Source organism: Marmota flaviventris, chromosome 1 (assembly GCF_047511675.1).
Source record: "Marmota flaviventris isolate mMarFla1 chromosome 1, mMarFla1.hap1, whole genome shotgun sequence".
In the NCBI taxonomy this organism is placed as follows: domain Eukaryota; kingdom Metazoa; phylum Chordata; class Mammalia; order Rodentia; family Sciuridae; genus Marmota; species Marmota flaviventris.
The window spans coordinates 157,818,029-157,842,272 of NC_092498.1; the positions used below are offsets into that span (position 1 = coordinate 157,818,029).

The window sequence follows — 24,244 nt, forward strand, 5'->3', positions numbered from 1 at the left end:
TCCTGCTTGCTCTTCGAGACCAGCCTCCACCCGCCCCGCCTTCCTCCGCCCCCAGCCCCCGGCTGCCTTATCTCCCCTTTGGGAAGCAAGTCTAGCTCAGCGCCTCAGACTTCTTATTCCACTTAATAGCAGACCCTTTGCTTCTTCACCTGCTAAACGAGGATTCAGAAAGCTCCAAGTGCTATGAAAAGCATGGTATCTGTCTTAGGACCCAGCTCCTAGAGCCCCCAAAGTTTTAGGCATGAGCTGCAGCTGACCTCTGAAGAAACATGTATGTTCTATCCCAAGTCCTTTGCACCTGCTGTCCCTTTTTACTTAAATGCTCTTCTTTTCAAATTAAGATCCAAAGGCACTTGTTGGAGATACTTTCCCTGACCTTGTGGAAAGAAGAGCATCAGTTGCTACCTCCTTAGGGTGCTCACAAGCTTAACTTCCTTGGTGAACCTGTTTATCATGTGGTCTGCTTTTGTCCTTGTGTTGGCCCAATTACACTGGAATCACACAGATCTGCAAATGTGTGCATTTTAATTTTAAGATAATGTCTAACATGTTGCAGGGTCCTCCAGGGGACCAGTCCCAACAGAGGGAAAAGAGACAGGGCCTGTCCCACCTCCAGTGCCAGATGTCAGTGGATGCTGAGGCCCTGATGGGTGAGCATCTTCTGGAGGCAGCAGAGGCCGTCCTGGAAGGGATCCAGGCAGCCAAAGGCAAGCATTGGGAGGGCTCAAATTCTGCCCTGCGGGATGCTGGGAAACTGGAGATTGGCACCTGCCCCCAGGGCTTGGCCTTTGTTCCTTGTACCCCAGCATGCCTGCCCAAGTCCACTACACTCGAACTCAGGATCCTTTCCCTGTGAGCCAAGACATGTCGCCAGTCCTGCAGGAATGAGGAGAGATAGGATAAGGGAAGAAGAAGGCAGGTTCCCTGCTCTGGGCACCGTGAGCAGCTGACTCTTGAGAATAGAGAGTGGTCTGCTCTGTCCTTGGTGCCCAGCAGGGAAATGTACTTAGGCAGAGAGGGGTAGATCATTGAGTAGAGGCTCTGGGGCTGAAGTGGGAAAGGTTCAGAATGATTAATAATAAGGACAGAGGACACACATACTTGCTGTGCAGCATGAACAGCCTTTGTGAAGCCAAGAGGGAAAAACAGAAGGCCAGGGAGAGTATGTCATTCGTCATGTCTATTTCCAGACTAAGGCCTAGCATGACCCATAACCTCCAGCCCCCTAGTGGCCTGCAGGCTTTCCCCAGTCCCTAGGAGCTCTCTGTACACAGAGGACTCTCACTGGAACCATACTGGAATGAAGTTAATGGCTGGCGTCCAGTGCCTCCCAGGCCCCACATAACCACCCCACATCTCTATACAGGGTGTACCCAAGGGCATCACTATCTGTGTTTCTACTAGGGTAAGAAAAACCACATTCAGTGAGGGATACCAGGGTTGGAGAGGTACTTGGATGCAAGCAGTGGACCTTCACTCTCCCTGCAGCAGTGGTGATGCCCTGGGACACACACCCCTTTCCCATCTCTCCCCTCTGAGTACACCAGCTTTCTCTCAAAGTATAATCTCTGCCCTCTTAGCCCTGGAAACCTCAGACAAATGGGGAGCAAGAGTGAGGGTCCTGGATAACTTAGGAGACATTGGCTGCCATGACAGCTTAAGCCAATCCTTCAGGGCTTTCCTTCCTTCACCCCAAGACCTCCCAAGCCCACACTCACTCCACCTCCCGCTTCCGGATGGCACGACCAGAGCCCAGCACCTCAGCCACCTTGGATACGATGGGATCATAGTTCATGCTGGCCACAGCGATCACCTCATCACCTCTGCAGAGAGAGGGTGGCTAAGCCTAAGTGCTGCTTGGCAAAAGCCTTCCTTCTTGAAGACACACTCCTCATCACTGGGACCCAGGGAGGGATCTTTCCTGGGGTCACAGGAATTTCCTGAGCACCTATCCCTCCCTATTTGTCCCAGCACAGGCATCAGATTTCTCTAGGGAAGCTCTAATCCTCAGCAGGGCTCAGGACTAGGGTCCTGTTCTGACACCACCATTGTCTGTGTGGCTTTTCTTGTTGTAAGTGGGCTGTCAACACCCACCTCAAAGAGCTGTTTTGAAGATAACTCATCTGGCCCAATGCACAACAAAGTCAGTTATTACTGATCTCTTCCTCACCTTTCCTCTGCAGTGCCTCCTGCCCAGCTGTCTGCCTCCCTTTGCCACTTGTTCCACCTTTTTAGCTAAGCCCCCTCCTCAGGAGCACTTTTCTGGGATGACTCTCCATTCCCAAACGAGCAGCTCTGTACCCCCATTGCACCCAGTTGTTCTCACTTGGTATAAAAAGCCACAAACTTCAGCTCCTCTAGATCCCCTTGGATGATGACGTCGTCAAAGCCTTCTCCGTAGCCTGTAGGGCCGAACAGGTAAATGATGCCACATAAGCCAGGGAAGGAGATGGACTTCACAAATTCCCTACCCTGTGCCTTCTTAACTCCTCTCAGGACATCCTCCCCGATTGTTTACTTCTTTTAGGTAGTCCCTAGGCCTTCCCCCAGAGAGTTCCTAATTGCTTCTTCCCAGAGCCATCATGGTCCCACCCCTAAAACAGTTCAGTCCCCACCCCATCCGAGGATCTTGTTACCCGCGTAACGCAGACTCTTGCCGAACATGGCAGTCCACAGGTAGGGCACCGTGCTGATCTCCGCCTCCTGAGCCAGCATGTTCTGGGCTGCCACCCGCCCTGCAGAACCCATGGCCATGTGAACCCTGACCCTTGCCCTCACCATCCTGACATCGCCTGCCCCAGCACTCTAGGGACCCCTATCAGGCATAGCTGCTATTCCTGGATCCCCTAGAGATCAAGAAATACATTGTTACACAGGTGGTGGCCCTCCTGAGGTACCAAGGAGACACCTGGCTCCAAGCTAGTTACTAGGTTGCTTCTCTGGAAAACTTGAATGACAGACATGCCCTGCCTCTCTGGAAGGTCTGCTCATGGGGTTGTGGGCTGCTTCACCATTTCACTTATGCACACAGACAACTTAATCAGACACATTAGGACCGAAGAGGGAGGAGAAGGGAGCACAAGAGCCAGGGAAGCAAAAATGACAGTCACATGCAGGACCCCAAGAGAATAGCAGGGGTGACTTTCCAGTTTCTATATGCCCCCATTGGACCCAAAGCTGGATATATATCAGAATACTCTGGACCCTCCCAATTAAATTCTGAATTCTAATTATATTTGGCTGTTTCCTTACAACATAGCAGCCACTTTAGACCTTGAAAACTTGAATAGAAATCAGTTCTAGAAGTGGGGTTTCAGACCTTCAGATAATGGCAAACGCAGAGGAAAGGGAAGTTGGGTGCAGGAGCTAGTACCCATCATAGGCTGGGAGTCTGGAGTTCCTCTCTGAGGCACTGAGTTGGTTAATTTACTGGCCCCTCTAGCTTTGGGGCCCAGACCAGGTGTGTGCAGTGGGTGAGGTTTGGGGAATTAATGGTTAGTGGTGTGAAGAAGGGAAAGCTATTCCACAGAAACAGTGTGCCCACTGAGCCTGGACTAGATGGGGCCTGCAGAAGACAACTGAGTTTATAGAGATAGTTGATTAGTCCAAGGGAGATAGAAGCACTGACTGGAAAGCTGGCCTACTAATTCCTTCTCTCCCTCAGAGGAGAGACCTGACTGTACATGTAAGTCAGAAATTCTGTGGGATGTATCCTTGAAGACAAAAGGAAAGGAGACTAGTGGAAGGAAAACTAGGATGGGAGGTTGACCCTGGCTAAATGGTACATCCAGATGGTTCTGAAAGAGAGTCTCTGGAGATGAGCCACAGAGCTTGCTGTGTAAACTGGTTTGATCACCTGGATGAGGCCAGCTGTGAGGCCACTAGAGAGCCTTGAATGCATAACATAGGATCCAGGAAAGCAGACCAACTGAAGCATGATCCTGGGGGAGGCTGAAACCCTAGGATAGCCCCCCAACTTGCCTCAGGGCTGGCCATACCCTGGGCATGAGCCATTTGCCAGTGTGGGATGTTCACTTTCCGATTGTTCCTCCAGGCAAGAGGAAAGGTGACAGCATCACCAGCTGCAAACACACCTGGGACATTGGTCTGCATCATCTGTGAAGAGAGAGCCAGAGCTTCATGGATAGGACAGGGGACTGACCTATACCTCTGGCCACCCCCAGCCCAGCACCCTTCCCACCCCACCCAGCCCCACCTTGTTGACAGGGATGAAGCCTCGGGAATCCAGACCAATGCCACTTTGCCTCAGGAAACCCGTGGCAGGCACCGCACCTAGCAGGACAGAGGCTGCCATGTCCACACTCTGGTTCCACCCTTCTTTGGCCTCACTGCTCTCTGTGTTCCACACCCTTCACCTGCTGTATTTACCCCAGATATCACATCCACAGGCTTCCCACCATGGGGCTTCATGCATACTGTCCCCTTTGCCTGCACTCCACAGACACCTGTGCCTCCCATCAGGCCTCAAATATTGCCTTCTACAAGAAGCACTCCTTGAAGCCCCCTGGAGGGGTCAGGAGGCCATGCTTCTCCAACCCCTGTGCTGCTACTTCCCAGCTTTGCACTTCTCCAAATTGCCACTTCTGGTGGAGTAGGAACAGTAAGAAGTTTGTGTTCTTCATCCAACATAGAGCAGGGCATGGAGTTGATTATTAGTCTGCAGCAGTCATTGAGCACATGCTCCATGCAGGGCCTGGGCTAAGCCAGGTATGTGTGTTTTTCAATGGCCCTAGAAAGTGGGTACTGTTGGGGTCACCATTTTAAAGATGTGGAAACTAAGGCTCAGGGAGGAGAAGGGGCTAACTCAAGGTCATTTGTGAACTTGTGCAGGTGGCTTTGATCATTCATGCCCACCTGCCCATCCACTCACCAATGCCCACCACGCAGACATCAGCCCGAATGACCTTGCTGCTCTTCAGTACAACCTCCTTCAGCTGTAGGGAGTGGGTGGGTGCGTGAGCAGATAGGACCAGCTACTGGGCTCAGGGAGAGAAGACAGAAAGCAGCAAAGAGAGGAGAAAGGCCCACCTTTCCCTCCTGGGCCCGCAGCTCCAACACCTCTGTCTGCATATAGAACTTCACCCCATTGTTCTCAAACATCTGTCAGGGCAGGTGGGCAATGGATGAGAGCCTGGTCAGGGGCTAGACTACACACTCAGGATATCAAGGGACAAGGGATTGAGGTAGGCTTACCTTCATGAGTGCACGGCCAACGCGCTCCCCCAGGAACCTCCTGAAGGGTGTTTCCTCAAGCTCCACCACAGATACAGAATGGGCCTTCTCAGTTAAATAGGCAGCCACCTCCATACCTGAGATGATGGGCAGGGGCTGGCAGATCTTGTACCCTGCACCTCCTAGATCCAGCATGCCCAGGGACTGGCTATGAAAGCCTGCCCACCACCCTGCCACCCCCAGCTTCTCACCCAAAAAACCAGCTCCTACGACAATTGCGTTGCGGCCCCGGGCCAGCCTCACCACACGATTGGCATCCTCAGGCGTCCGGATAGTGAACACGTTCTCTACCTCTTTGCCTTTGCAGCTCAGGGTCTTAGGGCTGAGATATGGCAGCCTCAGTGAGACCCTCCCATTGTGGCTGGTGCCCCACCCAGTGTAGAAGGAGGGCAATAAAGACACCCTCCCACCTGCTCCCTGGCGCCAACAACAGCTTGCTATACTCCAGCTTGAAGCCGTCCTTGAACACGACCTTCTTGTTTCTCACATCCACTGTGACCACCTGCAACCCCCGACAGGTAAAGTGCTGGCCTGGATATGGACCTGTGTCTTGTCATCCACTTTTGAGTCCTGCAACATGCCCAGATCCCAGCCAGATCTGAGCATGTCCCGTGAGGTCTGTTCCCACACTGCCTAGGATTCAGTTTTCAAGCTTAAAACATCACCTTCTTCTCAAAGCCCTCTACATATTCCCAAGTCCTACCAGACTTTCCCATCCCTGATGGAATGAGATCTTCTCTCTCCCTAGGCCCTGTGTGTGCTCATGATCCTGCTAATAAGACAGTCCGGTGCTGCTCCCCAGGCCTGGGCAGTGAAACTGGAAGGGTAGAACACTCCCAGGGGTCCATATGGCCCAATGCTCTTCACAGTTCCCACTAACCCATTCTCTGGCCAGTTTACCATCCTCAATCTCGTACCTGAGCCTCAGTGAGCACCTCGATGCCATAGGCACGGAAGAACTCCTTGGGTCTCAGGGCCAGCTGTTCAGGTTGTGCATCCAGGGACTGCAGGACACAGCCAATATGAGACAGCGTCAAGCTACCATTGTTCCATTTTATACCAAAGGACATGGACCCCAGGAAGGGTGAGGCCAGCCCTGAGTTATATGTGGGCTGTGGGATAAAACTCAACAAACTGAGATCTTTTGGGGGCACCACAGGTAAGCCAGATTTGAGTGTAGCTGGCAGCTGGCCAGACTCTGAAGAGGTGACAAGCAAGGCTCCAAGTGGGCTGGACCAGGGACCCAGAGGGTTAAGGATTCAGGCCCTGCGTTGTGCTGACTGTCCTGTGCCTGGTTACTGTTTGCCCTAAAGCCACACCTTGCTGAGTTTTGGCCGGTCATAAGGGAGATGCCGGTCCAGCGTGCACAGGACGATCCGGTCTGAGAAGCCCTCCTGCCGCAGTGTCTCTGCACACACCAGGCCAGCAGCACCTGAAGGGAGGAGGCCATAACCAACAGACAACTTACCTCCTACCATCCACCTCCACCCTCCTTATCATGACCTCAATACTAACCTGCACCCACAATGAGCACATTGGTGCTGCCACTGTGCCCAGCACTTGGAGAGATACACTTGGCCATCACCTTGGTCCTTCGCTGCAGCTGCAGGGCCTGGGGGTGGGGTGCATTTGGGGTTATCTCAGCAGATCAGGTTCTGCTACTCTAGCCCAGCCACTCCCCATCATGCAGCCCTTCACTCTGCTCGTAGTCACACATGCCAGGCTTTCTCCCACTGCAGGGCCTTTGAACAAGCTATTCTCTGAGTCAAGATGCCCTCCCCACCTCTGAGCCATGAGCCACTCCTCACCTGCTTGCTGGCCCGGACATACACCTTCTCCTTCTCAATCTTCACCTGCAAGGGCAGTACTGCTCAGGATCAGACTTTGGAGTGCTTCAAGCCCCCAACTCTGTGCTCCCAGGCTCCCACTATACCACACTCCCAGCCCCACCTGGAACTTGTGCAGACTGTCCAGGCCTGGGAAGTCCTCTAGGTCCCCAGTACTGATGTTGAAGCAGGCACCATGCCAGGGGCAGCGCACCCGGCCACGGGATAACACTCCTGGAACAGTGTGGTACTAGGTTGGAGCTACTATCGGGGGCTCTTCTCCAAGGATCCTTGCACCTTCTGGTCCACTTCATAGCCCAGGAGACCTCACTATTAGATGAGGACCCAGGGCCTAGGGAAGAGTCAAATTGACCCCGGGGGCTGGTAGAACAGGGGCATGGATGGTGCAGTAGCCAAGCCCCCTATAGGAAGGTCCTACCCCCGCCTCCCATATGCACCCCTGGACTTCTCACCTTTCACCAGGGGTGCGCCGTAGTGTGGGCACTTGTGGCCCAAGGCATGGAATTCTCCGTTGTCTTTCACCAGCAACACCTTCCCCCAGCCCAGCTCCACTTCCCGCATCCTGGGGAAAGGCTGCACTCAGAGGTCAGGACAGACAACAGGCACCTCCTCCTGGGGGCACCTCTTCTTAGTGTCCAGCCTCATAGGTAGCAGGCCCAGAACATCAGAAGCCCAAGGACCATGACTAGGGCAGAAGCAGGTCATAGGCCCTTCCAAATCCCCTCACCTTAGTTCTCCTCATCCATGGCCTCTCCCTTGCCCTCCCACTTTGGACCTTCTGATCCCTCCTCCCAGGCCCAGCACCCACTGGCCATTCTCCAGGTCCTTGACATGGCAGACGGCAGCCTCCACGCAGTCCTGAGGGCCAGGGTAGGGGTGGGGGGCTGGCAGGCGCTCCTCAGTGTGGAAGTGACGGGCTGTGCCATTGCCCTGGTAGGCCCGGGGGCTGCCCTTTCCGCTAGCCGACAGTTCCTCCTTGCTCCGCTCCTTCTCAGGCAGCACCACCTCAATCTTGAGTTCCACTGTGGGCAGGGCCATATCATGAGCCCCTCAGCCCACCCCATCTTCTTGCCCACCCCATCTTCTTGCCCACCCCAAAATCTGGGGGCAGAGGCCAGCCCCTCTGAGTTTCAGGAGGCTCAGCCCTTCCCCTCAATTTCTCCAGAAAGCCTTGTGTACCCCAGCAAAGAGACAGAGGAGGAAGGGCATAAGAAGGGGATTTCTTGGTCAGCCTGAATTCATTTCTGCATTTTTTCTTTTCTTTCTTTATTTTTTATTCTTTTTATCCAGTGCTGGTGATCAAACCCAGGAACTTGTGCATCTACGTAAATGCTGTATCACTGAGCAGTTCTGCACATTTTCTTTTTCGATGTCAAAATTAATGAGAGGGTCACAGAACAGAGTTTCTTCCAACCCTAAACCTCCCCTCCAGGATCTCTGGAGGAAAGAACCTTGATGTCTTGTGTCATACGTGTTCAGATGGACAACAATGTCCCTAGCAGCTCAGGGACACATTTAGGGGATGATTCATGTACATACAAATATGAGGTCCCAAACTGGGTGCAGCTCAGTTCACAGTGAATCTGGATGATTAGAAATTAAGGATTCATTGTATTATTCTTGTAAATTTACCATAGATTTAAACGGTTTTTTCAAAATTAAAAAAATATGGACAGAGCTGGGGATTTAGCTCAGTGATAGAATGCTTGCTTAGAGTGTGGAAAGCTCTAGGTTTAATTCCTAGTATCACCACCAACACACACACACACACACACACACACACACAAATTCCAACATTTTCTTTTTGTATTGGGGATTAAAGCAGGGCACTTTACCACTAAGCTATATCACTCAATCCTTTTTTAAATTTTTTAAAATTTTGAGACAGAATCTCACCAAGTTGCTTAGAGCCTCACTTAGTTGCTGAGGCTGGCCTTGAACTTGCAATCCTCCTGCCTCAGTCCCCCAAACTGTTGGGATTACAAGTGTGTGCCACTGTGCCTGGCTTCAACTTCTTAAAATAATTATTCTCAGCAGTTTGAGATTCATTCATCATTTCCCAAGTCCTGGGTTTCGGTGTCTTTATGTACGGGTCTGGGGCCCTGGGAGTGAATGAATTCCATGAGGTAAAGGTACATGTAGACAGGTCTGAACAGCGCAGAAGGCACAGAGGGCCCCCTTCCATGGCCTCCACACAGAAGACATTTTCTCAGTATACCCACGTGGCTTACTTTAGGAAGTAGCCAAAGACTGTCACTTTCTTCTTTATACTTTCCCACATTTTCCAAATTCCCTATGACATGCCTGGGGTATTTTTCTAATTAGAAGGGAACAATAAACAGAATTTTTAGCAGTGATAATCCGGCCTCCTGGGCTGCTGCTGCAGGGAGGAAACTAAGCCTCTGGCACAGCATGAGCAGGAGGTGCCTCTCTCAAGGAACCAGAGCCTCCAGACCTCTGCTCCCTTCTACTTCAGACCTGACACTCCTAAAAACAAAAAAGACCCAAGAACCCCGGGTGGATGCTGAGTCACATACCCTGGCCTTTGCCTGCACCATTTGCTTGGCCTGGGCTGCCATTCTTCTAGGCCTTGGCTAACTCCTACCCCCATACCCAGACACAGCTCTGGTGCTGCCTCCCATGGCAGCCCAGCTCCTGCAAGGCCCTCCTTTCATTCTGAGCTAATTCCCCACTCTGTCTAGACCTCCTGCCCTTCATCTGTATGTCCCATCCCCCAGCTCAGCCCAGGCGAGGCAGGGGATAGTGGCAAGGGTCAGTTCATGACTGGGACTGGTAGGAAGAGTGTATGAGCACATAGCCACACAAGGTTGTCCTGTCCAGTGGGGAGTTTCCTCCCATTTTCCACACTTTATGTAATGGTGTTAGAATGTTTTTGGAAGAATTAAAAAGAAAAATACTTCAGACTCAGCTGACATCAGCTATGACAGCTGTGGGAGTCCACAGGAACAGCCTGGCAGGAGTGCCAGATAACAGCCAAGCCAGTCAGTTTTCATCCTCCACCTCCTGCCAGAAGGCTCCAAGGCACACTCACTGATGCAAGTCTAACGGGAAGACATTAAGTCAGGAGCAGCAATAGAAGGGTAGGTGGGGGGATCTGCTCACGCACAGAACCAGGGTCTTTCTATTGTCCCTGCTCACCCCAGCTGAACTCTCATTCCTACACCCTGAAATTCCCTAGGCCTCACACCTGACCTGTCTAGCTTAAGCACCTGGGGACTGTGCCTCCACAGGGGAATCCTGGCAGCAGGAAATCCAGCTCAGAGAAAAAGGGCCAATACTATTTTAAAAGTGCTTCCTGAGTGCAAGGTCCTGTGCTAAGCACAACCTCACTTTACACATGAGAAAAAAGTAGATCAGAGAGGTATGATCACCTGCCCAAAGCCACACAGCCTGGAAGCCGTACGGCTGAGTTGAGGCTCAAGAGCCCAAGTTCTGGGGCTGGGGATGTGGCTCAAGCGGTAGCCCGCTCGTCTGGCATGCGTGCGGCCCGGGTTCGATCCTCAGCACCACATACAAACAAAGATGTTGTGTCCACCGAAAACTAAAAAATAAATATTAAAAAAAAAAATTCTCCCTCTCTCCCCCACACCTCTCTCTCTCAAAAAAAAAAAAAAAAAAATCTTAAAAAAAAAAAAGAGCCTAAGTTCTTATGTCTAGACCCCATATTGGAAATACTAGGGTGAGGGGACCCAGGCAGGCCAGCCCTTTGGGGGTCCTTTGAAAGAACTTATAGGTGACACCTTTTGCCCAGGACCTCCTGCCAGCCCAGCAGTCCCACAGGTGCCCAGTTTGGGGCCAGCTAGCATCCTTCTGTCTGTTTCTATTGGGAGAAGGCTGAGGTAAAGACAGTGGACGTCATTTTCCTAAGCTATATTTCCAAACAAGAAGGTGGTGGGACCTGGCCCAGATCTGGCTGTTCACAGCACAGCAGCGCAAAGGGGGAGTGTGGTTTTTGGAACAGGTGCAGGTGGGTCCCCCTGACTGGTAGGGCATAAACATCTCTCCTCCCTACCTCAACTTCTCCCTTGAACCCAGGAAAAGAAGAAAAGGCTCACAAGTTCCAAGGTAATGGAGCTGATGGGTATCAGGTAAAGGGAGCTGGGGTGAGCTGGCAGGGGCAAGTTGCCCAGGATAGGGTGGCTTGCATAAATGTGGGTGGAGCATTGTCTGAGTTCTAGAGGACTCTTGAGGCCTCAATTTCTTTATTTGTGACATATCTGCATGCCCTACCTCCTGAGATGTTATGAGGAAGGAAGAGGAAATTGGGGGCCTGAAGGAGAGCCCCACAGACAGGGTCTCCAGTGTAAAGTAGATGTGGATTCCCCTAGCACCCTGGGTAGAGCCAGCTGATTTAGACATGGCAAAAATTTCTTGTATAAATGGGAAAGCATGTCCAGATGACAGCCTAAGTTTCAGAGGGGTTGAGAAGAGGTAGGGACATTCTTTGGTAGGAACCTGCCCACTGTACTGTCTCAGCAACTTCAAGAGGTCAGGGAGGGTAGAATCATTTTAAAGAGAGGGAAACTGAGGCTCAGAGAGGTCACACAGTAGCCAAAGGCATTCCTAGAGCCCCCCTTTCCTAACTCAGCCATGGGAGAAATCCTTTCCTCCCCTTCCAAAGATCCAGCTGCTATTCCACCACGAGCACTCAAAGCCCCCAAAGATCCAGCTGCTTTTCCCACCACCAGCACTCAAAGCCCCCCCAAAAAGAGGGCCTATCACTGGAGGGGGCACTTGGAAAACCTCTCCAGATCCTCTACCCACCTCCTATCTCAACACATTAACATTCTGGGGCTCCTGCCTAGCCTGACCTACTTTGGAGGCAGGCAGAGTGCAGAAGGGAGGGGGAGGAAGGTAATGGAGAGAGAGAGAGGCAGGAGGGAGGGAGGAGGCAGTAAGAGAGGAGGAGGTACCTGGCTTGGGCTTGGAGAAGCAGCCACCCATGGTGAGTGACCTGAGGACCAGCAGGCAGGCAGGGCCACAGATGGTTGTTCTGTCGGAGGTCTAGGGCGCCCCCCATGGGGCTGGGTCTCCTGCTGCTCTTAGCGATGCTGGAGTTGCCATGCCAGCTGGAACTGCCTCTAGGACCTGCAGGGGAGACTGGCCATATTAGGACGGAGCTTTCATGGGGAGGGAGGACAGAGACAGAGAGACACAGACTGTGGGGGTTTCTGGGAGAGTCCTACATTTGAGCTAAGTCTTGCATGTAGGGGATCCTGAAGGGCTTCTCCCCTTTGAGGCCTGTTGAGGCTCAGCACCCCACATCCCCCATCTCACCTGTACATGGCTTATGCCCACTGTCAGGAGACCCCTTCTGTTCCAATGTTGGCCACTCTCTGTCCAGTCCCGTGGCTGCCTTGTCCAAAAATTATCCCCGGTTTCTGCTGACTCCTCAGGCCCCTAGCCCTCTACTTCCCTTTTCCAAATCCTACAGTCTTGGAGGAAGCTCTGAGACCATCTATTTGCCCAGGAGGCCACCATTCTTGAGTCAAACCTTGGGTTACCTTGAGCAATTAGAGCCTTCCTGGTCCTTGGATTTCTTCTTCCTCAAATGGGAGTGACACAGGGTTCCCTCTGGCCTCAACCTCCACCCTGGCTGGCAGTCTCAGGAGAGCTACCTCCTCCAAAAGCAAACACAATTCCTTCCTCTCAGCCCAGCAGTGGACGGAGGCTGCTAGGCCCTGAAAGGCAGGGCAGGGTCCAGGAGGTGGCTCAGTCTCTACCCCTCCTCCCAGTGTGAGCTGTGGCCAGGAGGGGCTGTGGCGGGAGTGTGGGGCTAGGCCAGTCCACTGGTCCCCAGGGAAACCCAGCTCTGTGGTGAACAAGAGCGGGCGGCCAGCCCGGGACTAATAGGGTTGGGGGAGAAAGAAGCCAGGCACACAGCCCTGCCACAGCCCGTGCCTAGCAGCCATAAAGGTTCCCCCACCCCCACCCCTGGCCCAGTGGCACTGAGGTCATGCCCAACAGAAGTCTGAGAAACTGAGGAGCCAAGGTCTCATCAAGGTCAAGCAGAAGGTAGGGGAATTTGTGTGGCCTCCCACCCCCTTCCCGGACTTAGTTCTAAGAAGAGCATGGCCTCAGGAGACCCCCCATTACTCTAAGGCTCTGTAAGGCACTGGGCTGGGGGGATGGGGCACCTAGTCAATAGATCAGTGCAGCAAAGGTGTCCTCAAGGCATAAGGTGGGTCTTCTGGAAGATGCAGCTTATGGATGGACTTTGGAGGGCCCAGGACAAAGTGTAACTGTGTTGTTTACAAATGACCTTTCCTCAGTCCATCCCACTGCCATTCCCCTCTGTTTCCCCCCTGGAAAGTCTAATTTGAGGTGGGGCTAAGGTACCCTTGATCTAGTCCAGATTCCATGAAGGGCCTTGGGTGGGTGCCTGAGAGCAAGGAGAGCAGGAAGAAAGAAGGACAAAGTTGGGGAAGGCCCATCCACTGCCTGGCCCGATCTTACCTGCCCTTGAAACATCCATTTCAGGTGAGGAGGCACCCAAAGTCACTAGGTTACCTTTGCTCTTTCCCCCACTTGTCACCAAGGCATGTCCATAAAACTCAGCTGCCACCTGCCCCACCTGCCCCCTCCCTGAGCACCAGGGAACCCTTCCCCTGCTTCTGGGTTCACCTGTGCCTCAGCCCTGCCCACTCCTTCCTGCTTGGTCTCAGGACTCACTTGCTGGACCATAAATCCCAGAAATGGTCAGACCTGGTCTTGCTACTATGGGCTTGGTCAGGCTGTTCCCCACCTTTCCAGGAGTTGAGGCTCTCAGGTAGGCTTTCCACCTACAGGGTGCTAACCAGCTTGGATCGCAGTCACCCCCACTCAAAAGCAAAGGTCCTTGCTATGATCATGGCAGAAGGCACCCCCAAGTTTTGAAGACCGCTGTCTCTTGTCTACAAGTTGCCCACAGCTGTGAAGTTCCAAGAGTGCCCAAAGCTAACTACCCACCAGGACTTTGTGTCTTGTCTCAGGGACTCCCATTAACCCCTGAGGGAGGTACTGAATTATCCCTACCTCACAAAGGTGCTCCTATTTGCCCCCCAGGGATCCAGAGTCCCAGAGGGTGTAAGGCTGGGTAGGAGCCTCTTTGGACCTTTGGCAGAGTCAGTCCCCACTCCTCTGCTGTCTCCCCTTCCTGGTCCCACTTTTCCCGGGTGTGGGCAGGCTGCCCAGCTTGGGCCTTCAGGGCTTTCAGGCACACTGGGGATGGCATCTGAGCTCCTCACCCCTACATTCAAGTTAAGGGGGGCTCAGCTCTGGCCCCTTCCCCATGGAGCCCTGGTGCCAACCTGTCCACTCTCCCTGCTTTTGCACGTGCAGTTCTCTCGTTCTGGAAATCCGTTTCCATCAGCCTTGCGGGCTGTGTCCCAGTACCGGCACCAGACCCTGCAGCCCAGGAAGGGGGGTACTGGCACACTGCAAGATTCTGCTGGAAGCCGGGAGGGAGTGCCAGCACAGGAGGGCATAAGGAAGAGGGGCGCTCCAGTCCACCACCTCTTGGGTCGAAGCTTCAGACACCCCGCCCCCAACGCAGGGGCCCTAGGTCCGGGACCCACGAGCGCACGCGTGGGGACGGCGAGACCCGGACACTGGGTGGAGCCGCGGGGGTTCCGGGGTCTAGGGTCCCAGAGGTGGGCACTCACCTGGACTCTGCGCTGGCCTGGGCTCTGGAACCGATGGGGCCGCGGCCGCCGGGCGGTGGGGAGGGGGGGAGGGGGGGAGGGGGGGAGGGGGGGAGGAGCGGGCGGGGGCGGGGCCGGCGCTGCGGCGGCACTGCGGCCGGGGAGCCCGCGGCGCCCAGCACCGCCCAAGCGGGCGGTGCAGGTGGGGAACCGCCAGGGGTCAAGGGTTAGGCTAGGGGCCTTGGAGTCGCGATGGAAGTCTCCGGGCGTGGAGAAGCTCATGGGACTCATAAGTCCTGCACGTGGACTACCCTGGCCGCGGCTGGATCCCGGGTGATCCTTGGGACCTCCGAGTGACGCCAAACTGGGTCGCGCGCTGGCACTGGGTCTCCGAACCATCCGTGGGCTCCCTAAGCTGATCCTCTAGGTGACACCTCCCCAAGAAAGAAAACCCAATTCATGCTTTCAGCCGCTCGCTCGGAGACCTTTACCTGCTTGAGGAGTTTAGTCTCAGTTCCCTTCACTCCCTCCAACCCCGTCACCACACATCACATACCAGGTCTTTTTCTTTTTCTTTTTTTTTTTTTAATATTTATGTTGTTGTTTGTTTTTAGTTGTATTTGGACACAATATCTTTATTTCACTTATTTATTTTTATGTGGTGCTGAGTGAGGATCGAACCCAGAGTCTCACACGTGTGAGGCGTGCGCTCTACCGCTGAGCCACAACCCCAACCTCACAGTCTGTTTTAAATGCTATTTTATTACATTTTCTTTTTCCACCTGTCATTATTTCAGAACTTCCTGGTTCTCCATAAATCATGGTGCACCTTGTGCTCCCTCCTCCAGGAAGTGCTCCCTGACCAGCTTCTTTAGACCTGATCAGACCACCTTGTTCTGGCTCCTAGCACCTGGGTGCTAGGATTGTTCTGATTATGTCCATCTCTTCTAATCCATCCCTGTAAAGTGGTCAGGTAAAACTTGTCCCCTCAGCACACTGGAACCATAGCTACTTTTTTTTTTTTTTTTTTAAGTAATAGGGATTGAACTCAGGGACACTCAACCACTGAGCCACATCCCCAGCACTATTTTTGTATGTCATGTAGAGACAGGGTCTCACTGAGTTGCTTAGTGCCTCCCCATTGCTGAGGCTGGCTTTGAACTCTCAGGAATCTTGTGACCACCCTGCTCAGCCATAGTTACCATTGGAATGCATTAATGTATAACTTACATTCCAAGGAAGTGAGGTCACATCCATCACTGAACACATCAGGATCCACCAATTCTGTTGTGAGGCAAGCATGGCCCTTCAGTTCCTCCCAACCCATTTTACAGATGGGAAGGTGGCTGCAGGGGAGGGTTGCTGAATCTTGCCTGGTGGCAGAACCAGGGCCTACATGGGTCACATTCAGGGCAGGTGATGTGGGGCCCATGTAACTAGGCTCAGGCCAATCTTTTGTGGCTGTGTGTTTTCCATGGTGTGATTTTCAGTGCCATAGGAGGGGTCCCATTACTGGGCTGCTTGGGCCTGGTGCCCTTGGCCTTCAACTAGCCAATCTTGTTGCCCTACCCCCATACCACCCTAACCCTAGCCAGAAAGACAGCGTACCACATAAATAACCATGGCTATGACTTCACATGCATTTATTCTTTTTTAAAAAAAATATTTATTTATATTTTATTTTTTATTTTTTTAGAGAGAAGAGAGAGAATTTTTTTAATATTTATTTTTTTAGTTTTCGGTGGATACAACATCTTTATTTTATTTTTATGTGATGCTGAGGATCAAACCCAGCGCTCTGCGCATGCCAGGCAAGCGCGCTACCACTTGAACTACATCCCCAGCCCCTTTAAATTTTTTTAAGATAGATTTTTTAAAATATTTTTACTTTTTTAGTTTTCGGTGGACACAACATCTTTATTTGTATGTGGTGCTGAGGATCGAACCCAGCGCCCTGTGCATGCCAGGCGAGCGCGTTACCACTTGAGCCACATCCCCAGCCCCTTATTTTTTAGTTGTAGTTGGACACAATATCTTTATTTATTTTTATGTGGTGCTGAGTATCAAACCCAGGGTCTCGCATGTGCAAGACAAGCGCTCTACCTCTGCGCCACAGCCACAGCCCACACATGCATTTATTCTTTTAACCTTCACAATAACCCAAGAGGAAGGCTCTCTTTGTATCATCTCCATTTTATAGATGGGGAAACTAAGGTTCCTTTTTGTTGTTGTTGTTATTGTTGTTTTGGCAATGCTGGGGATTGAACTTAGGTTCTTATACATGCTAAGCAAGTGCTCTACTACTGAGCCACATCCCAGCCCTAAAACTTGGGGACTCCCCAAGGCCACAAAGCTGGAACATGGCAGAGCCAAGACTTGAACCCTGTCAGGCTTGTTCTGCTGTGCTGGACTAAAATGTGGAGGTGTGGGAGTAGTAGGGTAGAGGCCTGCCAAGGCTGCATGGTCTCCAGTGCAGAATTCAGGTTCCTCTCTGTGATACTGGAAGTCAGTGAACCCCTCTGCCCCAGCTTCCCTAGGACACATGGTATAATTGTAGTGTCCTCCTTCTGGGACTGCTGTCAGGACATCCTCACAGGTGCAGAGCCAGGCAGGGAACATAGGGGGTACTCAGGAAGTGGGGTGCAGGCTGCTGAGTTTGGGGTGCCAGTGATTAAACTGTGGGGCCAAGACAGTGGGGGCCTGAGGAGGCTGATAACCTCAAGAGACATTCTGACATGGTACAAGTACAGTCCCTGATATAGGGCAATTTTATCATGACACTCTTGGCCCTGGGGTCTGGGCTCAAGGTTCTTGCTGTCCCAAAGGGCAGAAGATGCAAGATCTTCATAGAACAAAAGCAGTCTAGGAAAAGTGCCTCATAAAGGGTCCTCCAGTTTGGGGTTGGTGCATGTGGACTAGAGAGCCCAGGAGGTCCCAGGAAGGCTCTAAGCCTTGGGCAGCCTGTTGTCCTGATCTTGCCCCAAGATTCATTTTAGAAAGGCAACAGCATTCTAGCAGCCTTTATAGTACCAAATGTGGTGAGGTGACCTGGGGTAGTTGAGAGACTCCAGATCCAGCAGACACCCCCAAAATAGGGTGGGGGTTGAGATTGGAGAAGCAGTAACAGGAATCAGCATATAGTTTGGGAAAGATGAATCCCTAGGCACCTCCAGTCCTGGAGCACCCCACCATGCAGCAAGCTTGTCCTGGACTTCTTTACCTTTACTCCCTTCTGTCAGTTTCCCGTTCCCTACTTCTATCACCCTAGGGTTTCCAAGAAGAGGTATGCAGGTCCTTTTTTATTTTTATTTCATTTTTGTGGTACTGAGGATCAAATTAATGGGAATTTATCCTTAGAACTTTTTTGAGACAGTGTCTTGCTAAGTTTTGAGGGTCTCACTAAGCTGCTAAGGCTGGCCTTGAACTTGCCATCCTCCTGCCTCAGCCTTTACAGTTTCTGGGATTACAGGCATTCTCCATCCCATAGGGCTTTTGTGGCTGTGTGTTTTCCATGGTGTGATTTTCAGTGCTGGCTGAAGGTCCTTTTTTAGCTAAGAAAATAAGGAACTTCAATAGCTAATGTTGGGGTTGACACTATTGCCCCCTGGAGGCCAGTCTGATGTCTACAAGGTCCCTCGCTGAACTTTGTTCTGGTGGGAAACAAGATTCTGGCCTTTTTCCTAAAGGCTGAGGTGGATTTCCTGTTGGGGAGACATCATTTTAAATAACTAATCCCAGTAAACATTGAGAGGCAGGTACAGCATGACCATCATCTGATCTATGTTGAATGATGTCCCCAGCAGCATGGTTATTTTTTCATCGGAAGTGTAGATTGGAAGATTCCCTAGGTTGGGGAGACTGGACAAAGCCTCATCTCCCACCCCAATCCTTGACTCCTTGCCTCATCCTGGCAATTGCAGCCCAGCCTCTTCCCAGCCCAGGTCTACATAGATCTGACCACTGTATCCCTAGCACTCACCAGATTATCTGGAGCTTTCCAACTAGGTGTTCCAGGCCAGTTTCAGTTCCGCCAGCCTCTTCAGGCCAGCTTTAACCCTCCTTGAGTTGCTGAATTTGTTGCCTATTTTGTTCTTTTTCCAAGCTCTGGGATAGTCAGTCCTACTTCCAATCCTCATGGAGGGAGGTGGCAGGAACTGAGGACAGACAGGCCTGTAGGAGTTCATCAGAGGAGAGGAGAAGGCAATTTTGGAGAGGGAACAGTGTGGGCAGTCAAGGAGGAAGGAAGGCAAATTCTGGGGAACTCAGAATGTGCCAGTCCAGTCCAGTTTGTGCTTTAGGTTCTGGGTAGGGGCCTGAGATGAAGGAGGATTGGGATGGAGGGGTCAAGGAGGAGCAATGTAGCAGGGTAAGGTATTTTGTTCTTGTTTTGTTTAACCATGCATCTGTTATTTGCTTATTAATTTCTTAATCTATTTATTATTTTTTGCAGTGTTAGGGATTAAAACCAGGGTCTTGCACATTCCAGGCAAGTGCTCTACTACCCAGCAGCAGCCTCAATCTTTTTTTTTTTTTGAGACAGGATCTTGCTGAGTTGTTCAGGTTGGCCTTGAACCTGTTCTCTTCCTGCCTAAGCCTCCTGAGTAGCTGGGATTACAGGAGTGTGCCACCATGCCCAACTACATGTCTTTTTTTTTTTTTTTCCAGTTTTCGGTGGACACAACGTCTTTATTTTTATGTGGTGCTGAGGATCGAACCCAGCGCCCCGCGCATGCTAGGCGAGAGCATTACGGCTTGAGCCACATTCCCAGCCCCAGCTACATATCTTTAATTTCAAAAATTCTTTGTGTGTGTGTGTGTACGTGTGTGTGCATGCACACACACATGCACACATGCATGCTGGGGATTGAATCCCAGGTCTTCTGCATGCTAAGCACACACTCTACCACTGAACTATACCCCAACCCCACATGTGTGTATGTCTTTAGGAAAGAAACATTATCAACAACTATGGCTGCTGTTGGACTAGAATCAGTCAGGGCAAGGGCTGGGCCAGAGCCAGCCCATACTGCTGGAGTGTAGGCTCTGTCCCTCTGGCCTTTATTACATTTTCTGAGGATTATCCATATATAAAAGTTTGGCATGTCTCTATATCCTCAGTGGCAGATGGGCTAGTATAAACTGCTTCTGCTGAATAGTAGAATATTGTTCAGCCATAAAAGAGGATTTGGAATAGCATATTTTCTTATATATTGCTGGTGAAAGCAGACATTGAGGTCATATCTATGGAGGGCAATTTGACCAAACAGCTCTCAAAATTGCAAATGTCCAGCACCTTTGACTCAGCACTTTCACTCAGGGAAACTCATTTTAATGCACGTTATCACCTATGATTGGAAAGAACCTATCCATAGGAGATGATTAGATGAGTGACTGTACATCCATCTCATGAGATACTACACACCAATTTAAAGGAACAGATACTTAGTATGTTGATCCATAACAACCCGTAAAATAGATTGGGGGAGCTACTTAGGAGGCCGAGACAGGATTGCAAGTAAGTTTGAGGCCATCCCAGGCAACTTAGTGAGACCCTTTCTTTTTATATTTTAGTTGTAGTTGGATACAATATCTTTTTTTAAAAAGGGGGGGGGGAGAGAGAGAGATTTTTTTAATGTTTATTTTTTAGTTTTTCGGTGGATACAACATCTTTGTACGTGGTGCTGAGGATCGAACCCGGGCCGCACGCATGCCAGGCGAGCGCGCTACCACTTGAGCCACATCCCCAGCCCCATGGATACAATATCTTTAATTAATTTTATTTATTTTTATGTGGTGCTGAGGATCAAATCCAGGTCCTCACCGTGCTAGGTAATACTCTACCGCTGAGCCACAACCCCAGCCCTAGTGAGACCCTTTCTCAAAAACTAAATGGGCTAGGGATGTAACTTAGTGGTAGAGAGCCCCTAGGTTCAGTTGCCAGTACTGAGGGTAGGGGTCAGAAAGATGGGGGGAGGGATAAAGGAAAGTGCAGAAGAGCAAGTAATCTTTGTTGTCTGTGTGAAAGAAAAAATTGGAGTTAGGCATGATGGCACATACCTGTAATCCCAGTCACTCGGGAAGGAGTCAGCTGAGAAGGAAGATGATACATTTGAAGCCAGCCTCAGCAATTTAGTGAGAAATAAATAATAAAGATTGAAATGTAGCTCAGTGGTAAAGTGTGGCTGGGTTCAATCATGTGTGAGGCACCGAGTTTGATCCTCAGTACCACATAAAAATAAATGAATAAAAGTATTGTGTCCATCTACAACTAAAAATTTTTTAAAAAGAATATACAGATGTATCTACTTATATATTACAGAATGACTCTAGAAAGATTAAGGGGAAACAGAGCAAGTCTGGGGCCAGTTATACATATTCATCTTTTGCATGCTGTTTTTCTTCCAGTCGTAATGCCTAAGAACTCCTCAAATTCCTTTGAGCTATCCTTGAGCTCAGATGAGCTGAAACTCACCATTCCTAAAAGGCTCACACAGGAACCTGGCTGGGTCCCACTGCTTGAAGCCCTGACCCTTGCTCCTCTTGGTACCTGCCTTAGAGGCAGTTTCTGGGCAGAATATCCACTCTGTTTCCTGGACTTTGTAGCTACACAGCTTCCCCCTAGCTGACTGGGGACTGCCCTCTTTGGACCTCTGTCCTAGCCAAACCCACTTCCCAGCCCTCTGATGCCTACGCCCATTTTAATGTCCATCCCCCCGCTTTTCTTTTTTTTTTTGTACCAGGGATTAAACCCAAGGATGTTTAACCAGAGTCACATCCCCAGCTGTCACAAGCCACCCATAGGCTGTGTGTATGAACTATGCATATTGGAGCTATAAGGGAACAGGTCTGGCATTGCACGCTGATTGGTCTGTGTGATATAAGTGTGCCTCTCCCCTCACTCTGTGATCCCACATAGTACCTGAAATGGGTGTGACTTGCCAAGATGTCAGTCAATCTGCTGACATCACAAAGCAAGACTCCACCTTTGAAATCTTATCCCCTGCCTTATTTGGTGAAGAACATTCCATTGAATCTCTTTTGTGGGTGCCCCCCCATAAAAATAAAGAGATTCAGGGTGCACGCTCTTTCCAATGCCTTTCAGCATAGAAGTTGACCCTTAAGGTTACAGAGCCATCTTATCCTCAACATGAAAAGTACTTCTGTATTGTGTGATTTCTCAACATTTTCTTAGCTTAATGTTGCAGCCAGTTCTTTTGAACCCAGCTCATCTTGTCAGTGCGGGCAGCTGGCGAGACCCAGTCCTTTTAATATTTTTGAGAAAGGGTGTCACCAGGTTGCTTACAGCCTTGCTGAATTCCTGAGGCTTTGAACCTGCGGTCCTTCTGCCTCAGCCTCCAGAGATGCTGGTGTGCCACCATGCCCGTTTGTAGAGCCTGGCACTCCTATGCCTCTCTTCGGGTTCAAGGACACAGGTTACTTACGGCTGAAAGTCTAAGACCTGAAATGGCAAATGCAATGGTCCCAGGAACTGCGCGGGAGAAGGGTAACTCTGTTGCTGGGCCTCACCTCAATCTCCATCACTTCCTACTCTCCACCCCAACCCACCCACCCAGCAGCCACTACTGGGACCCTCAACCAGGAGAGAGGCAGATGTGCCAGTTCTGCCAGGTTCCAGAGGCAGCCGAACCTTGCAAAACCCCATCTCCGAGGTCCTTCAGTTCTGTGGACGCCAGGAGTCAAGCGCATTGGAGTACACAAGACCAGTCAAATCCATTCTGGAGTCTGAGGCAGACCCAGAAAGAACTGGGCCTCCAGAGCTTGACTGCTCTCCATCCTACGTAGGGTTGCCCTTTCCCCACCCCAGTCCAGGCCAGGGTCCTTCTGTTTCACCCCATCCAAATGCAATGTCAGCCTTCCTGGTACCAAGTTCTTGAGGTCCCCACATCTTGACTACCACCAGCAGGGACAGACAAGTCAATCTGGGGCCAAGGGGCTGAGTTTAAGAGGTCTGGAGGACAAGGAGCCCGGCACAAGAACCAACCAGTGAGTTCGGGGGTCCAAGTCCAGGTGATGCAGCAGTGCCAGGATAGGTGTATCAGTGGAGGTACTGAGCACGCCTTCAAGGACCCTGCATGTGGCAGCCCACATTCAGCACAGTCCTCCTCATACCATCCCAGTTTAGCTGGCACACTGCACTGCAGATGGATGGTGCTCAGGTCCATCCGGACCTTGGGGTCCCCTCCTCTCGCTCCCAATAAAGGCAAGTGGGAATAAGGAGAATTGCCTGGACAAGTACCTTGACCCCGCACAGGGCCAGGATCCAGCAACAGTGGCCGCACTCCCAGTTCTCTGGTTGGGCTAGTTCAGAGACCTGCAGATCTCAGCCGTGCCCTAAAACATCATCTGGCAGAATATGACTACAGCCCCTTGGAGATAGTTTCCAGGAGTCTGAAGCAGCATAGAATGAAGCGATTCACTGGCACAGTTGTTCTCAAACCTCACTGCCATTTTTAAAAACCTCCAGTGCCCAGATTCATGAAATCAACACAGTGCTTGCTGGAGGGCCAGTGGTGTTAAGGGCAGAGGGGTGAGGTCCTGACAATCTGGATCAAAAAAAGAGAAAGGCACATTAAGACAGCAAGGCAGTTCCTGGCCTGGATTCCCTGTACTTACGTGCAAGCAAGAATTTCTCTGGAACTGGACTGGGCTCACTGCAAACAGTGTGCATGTGTGCAGGCACAATAGTAGGGATTGAGCCCAAAGGTGCTTCATCACTGAGCTACATCCCCAGCCCTTTTTCTTTTTGACAAGGTGCTGCTGGATCTCAAGAGCACAACAGAGCTTAAGGTAGTGCAGCTCTTGTGAACCTCCACTGATACACCTGCCCTCAAGGGAGAACCAGTTTGTATGGTTTTTGTGAGAGAAGCCTAGAGGTGTCAAGGTTTCTAACTCTGGTCACTGGCCTCTGAAGTTAATGCTACCTCGCAGCAGGGAGACAGGTGGAGGGAAAGCCATACATTAGATCCACTTCCAGGGATTGGCATACAGGAAACCCAAAATTGTTGGCCAAGACATACCTCTCCAAACAAACTTCTTCATAGGTGTCTCTGGAGTATTATTTCTTCCAGAAAAACTTCACAGTTTTGATTTTTAGTCATGATTTGCTGGTTGGAGTGGCACACACCTGTAATCCCAGCAACTGGGTAGGCTGAGGCAGGAGGCTCACAAATTCCAGGTCAACCTCAGCAACTAAGCCAGACCCTGTTTCAAATTTTTAAAAAAGGCTGGGATAGCTCAATGGTAAAGTGCCCCTGGGTTCAATTCCCAGTACCAAACAAAACAAAAAAACTGGTTCACAAGGCTGAGGTAAGAAGATAACCAGTTCAAACCCAGTCAGAGCAACTTAGCCAGGTAAGCAACTTAGCAAGACCCTATCTCAAAATTTAATTTTTTTTTTTTTTAAAGGGAGGTGGGGCTGGATTTGTGGCTCAATGGTTAAGCACCCCTGGTACTATTAAAAACAAAAAACTAAAAACTGGG

The 24,244-nt window shown here is 51.0% G+C and overlaps 2 protein-coding genes across 13 annotated transcripts in view; both read right to left on the reverse strand.

Moving 5' to 3' along the window:
- Positions 1-68: 68 nt before the first annotated feature.
- Positions 69-14,832, reverse strand: Aifm3 (AIF family member 3). 10 transcript variants are annotated; one of them, XM_027924257.3, is made up of 20 exons: positions 14,411-14,830; positions 12,035-12,742; positions 7,909-8,122; positions 7,553-7,662; positions 7,204-7,313; positions 7,062-7,106; positions 6,769-6,865; positions 6,573-6,685; positions 6,171-6,257; positions 5,664-5,755; positions 5,445-5,575; positions 5,215-5,330; positions 5,050-5,121; positions 4,892-4,955; positions 4,217-4,293; positions 3,999-4,116; positions 2,637-2,735; positions 2,327-2,402; positions 1,724-1,823; positions 71-876 (listed from the first exon to the last, which is right to left on the reverse strand). In XM_027924257.3, exons 2-20 carry the CDS (start codon positions 12,063-12,065, stop codon positions 487-489), a joined length of 2,142 nt encoding a protein of 713 aa, XP_027780058.1. In that variant the 5' UTR covers positions 12,066-12,742; positions 14,411-14,830; the 3' UTR covers positions 71-486. The 10 variants fall into 10 exon arrangements, 9 of the variants coding, with proteins under 9 accessions (XP_027780061.1, XP_027780064.1, XP_027780058.1 ...); XM_027924258.3 differs by having other exon boundaries at positions 12,035-12,209; positions 12,626-14,830; XM_027924264.3 differs by having other exon boundaries at positions 752-876; positions 1,719-1,823; positions 12,035-14,829.
- Positions 14,833-14,848: 16 nt separating this feature from the next.
- Positions 14,849-24,244, reverse strand: part of Crkl (CRK like proto-oncogene, adaptor protein) — a 42,613-nt gene continuing 33,217 nt past the window's right edge. For 2 of the 3 annotated variants that reach the window (XM_027924241.2, XM_027924238.2), the window contains one exon: positions 14,849-15,177. In XM_027924241.2, coding sequence (XP_027780042.1) covers positions 15,154-15,177 — 24 coding nt within the window. In that variant the 3' untranslated portion in view covers positions 14,849-15,153. Of the gene's footprint in view, positions 15,178-16,397; positions 18,914-24,244 lie in introns of those variants that run through there. The other variant, XM_027924239.2, reaches the window with a different exon arrangement.

Excerpts from the sequence above, each read along its gene's own strand:
- Aifm3 (XM_027924257.3), bottom strand. The coding sequence starts at position 12,065 with ATGGGTGGCTGCTTCTCCAAGCCCAAGCCAG. Across the intron at positions 7,107-7,203 it reads ACAGTCTGCACAAGTTCCAG|GTGAAGATTGAGAAGGAGAA; the intron begins GTGGGGCTGGGA and ends CTGCCCTTGCAG. Across the intron at positions 5,576-5,663 it reads TTGTTGGCGCCAGGGAGCAG|CCCTAAGACCCTGAGCTGCA; the intron begins GTGGGAGGGTGT and ends GCCATATCTCAG.